The 2,500-nt window shown below is 39.2% G+C and overlaps 1 protein-coding gene across 1 annotated transcript in view; it reads right to left on the bottom strand.

Moving 5' to 3' along the window:
- The window catches only part of LOC137989093 (hemicentin-1-like), a 68,225-nt gene that overhangs the window by 50,982 nt on the left and 14,743 nt on the right, over positions 1-2,500 (bottom strand). The window contains exons 3-5 of the mRNA XM_068834980.1: positions 1,781-1,954; positions 1,065-1,334; positions 165-476 (exon numbers count right to left, since the gene is read on the bottom strand). Coding sequence (XP_068691081.1) covers positions 165-476; positions 1,065-1,334; positions 1,781-1,954 — 756 coding nt within the window. The remainder of the gene's footprint in view (positions 1-164; positions 477-1,064; positions 1,335-1,780; positions 1,955-2,500) is intronic.

Genomic DNA, 2,500 nt, shown 5'->3' with positions numbered 1-2,500 from the left:
GAAACTGAAGTTTGTTTGGAATTGACAGTACATAATATTTAGCTTTCCCCACAAATGTTAAACAATAATTATACTGATGAGGGTGATCAAGTTAAAAAAAACTGTCTCTAGTCACAACCTTCTGTTTGTCAGTCCCGAAGGAAAGTGACTATAAAGCTACTTACTTGGTATACACAGAGCCTGAGCCCCAATGTCTTCCGGACACTTGTGCTCTCCACCTAAACGATTACATTGGGCTAAAACGGATTCCTCTCCAGTGCAAGCTATATCTGACATTACAATGGGTATGTCCTCATCAGTGGTATTCATTCCCGTCATGAATTCGGCCAGGGCACCTCTAAAGCCGAGTTGTTTACAAACAACTTTGACATCATTGATATCCCATTTAGTGCGACAGATTTTGCCCCACCTTCTGCGATAAAACACTTCTACTCTTCCACCATACTTAGCTTTCGCCCCACTTAGGCGCACAGGAACTGAAAGAATGACACACCAGTGAAAGCAATGCTTGGTTCTAATTGTCCTCCACGTTTCTTTTTTGCAACAAACCATTGTTTTCTGTTCATTGTCCATTCCTCAATATCTCAAGTTTATCTCAATTCGGCTAAAACTTTGAACAGGATAGGCGATGCTAAAATCCTTAATTTAATAATGTAACAAGGATAATGTTTTAAGAGGAGGCCCACTCACTGAGACCGTTCCAGTTGGGCCATCATTTCTTTAAAAAAACAGGGTACAATATAATAAGTTAGCGGTTTCAGAAACATCAGTCCCAAAGACGGTGACATGTGGTCTAGAGATTTGGGCGCTGGACTTAAATAAGTCCTGCTCTGCAGCAGAGCTAAGTGTGACATTTTTCTCGTTCAGCCCAACTGCACCTTAGTGGCCGTGCTTCCAATAATTAGTGCCTTGCCTTTTTTTTTACCAGCAGTGAGTCATTTCTTATACAGCGAGCCACAGGTTATTATAAACTAACAAATAGGGTTTCTAGTTGACTTGCTGTGTTAAAACTCTGCGATGGTATACGGATAAGACTGAGGTTTTCTTTGTTCATACTATTGTACCTGAACACTGGATTTGCGTGTTAGTAAACCCACAACTTTGAATGATTGATGAACAGGAATGAGAAGTGATGTTCACCAAGCTTGTATTTCCTCTTTTCCAATTGCCTGTAAAATTGTCGTTACTGTTGTTATAGCCATTTACTTGGCAGGCAAGAATTGCTTCAGTATTATTCCAATGTGCGGTACAAAGCGCTTTCCAGGTGTTGTTCTTGTGAATTTGCATCACTCCAGTAGATGGACTGCCCTCTGTTTGAAAACGTACGGGATATTCTAATAAAGGAAATTGCAGGGCTAGTGAATTACTGGAAATTCCGCAATTGTTAGCTGGGTTATAATTGACTAATATTAAATGTAATTGTGATGACCCCGGTAAATTAATGGAGATATGATGACACCTCCTTGTATCCTTTTTTTGAAAGGCAGTGTTGACTGGCCACCTATTTCTTATATCCAATAGGACATGTGCAACAGGTATGAGGATCGCCTAGCTTTCTCCATCAGATCAACTGAAGAAATGAAATGTATCAAATGCCAGGATGCTGGACAGTTCAGCAGAATTTGTTTGAAAGAAGCTCGCAAAAAAAGCGACAAAGGGAGAATGAACATTCTGTAAGTTACAAAAGGACAAGCTGACAAGTAAGAAGGTGTTAACCAGTATTTGAGGAGCTGCTTTGCAAACAATTGAAACTCAAACAGCGTTGATTTTGGTAACATACCTTGCAGACAACTTGACGTGTTTGTGCACCCTCTCATAACTATAGAAGATCCTTTGCATGGTATCCCACCAAATTGTGGCTTTGGATTCACACATTCCCTTGTCCGCATCTGTATGCCATCAAAGACCCTTGTACAAAGACTCCAGTTACCCCAATCACTCCAGCCGCCATCAACTAAATTCAAGAAACATTTGTCAGCAGAGGGTAAGTGCTGTCCTTCTTAATGAAAGACAAACAATGTCATATAAACTGTTGTTCGTCAGTCATAAAAGCTCAATTAGAAATAAAACGAAAATCGCGACTTGATGTTTCGTATGCTACAACTAATTTCTCGGCACGTTCTGTTGGAAGTGATCTGAAATTGTTGGGTTGCCTGTGTATAATTATAATTTTGCAATTAGAAGTTTCCGGATATTACCGAAAAGGAGCATGGCGCGCTTTTCATGTTTTCAGTAAAAACTTTCTATTTCCATCTCCATCATGAGCGCCGACATAAATCTAACACTTTCGTCGAGGTGAGTACATAAGCTTTAGGTTAAAATGCTTACTGAAACTTTGTTTGTAAGCGTTTCTTTATATTTAGATGGCAGTCGCTTGTAAAATACCGTTAATCTTATCTTTCTTGTGTACCAATGCAGTGATACATACTCAGTTCTTTATTCACACTATCCAAAGTATTTACACACAACATATTAATATATAAATTTACCCAAGCCTAAA

Source organism: Montipora foliosa, unplaced genomic scaffold (assembly GCF_036669935.1).
Source record: "Montipora foliosa isolate CH-2021 unplaced genomic scaffold, ASM3666993v2 scaffold_439, whole genome shotgun sequence".
Lineage (NCBI taxonomy): Eukaryota > Metazoa > Cnidaria > Anthozoa > Scleractinia > Acroporidae > Montipora > Montipora foliosa.
The sequence above is the reverse complement of the archived record's forward strand: the minus strand, read 5'-3'. Positions and strand labels throughout refer to the sequence as shown.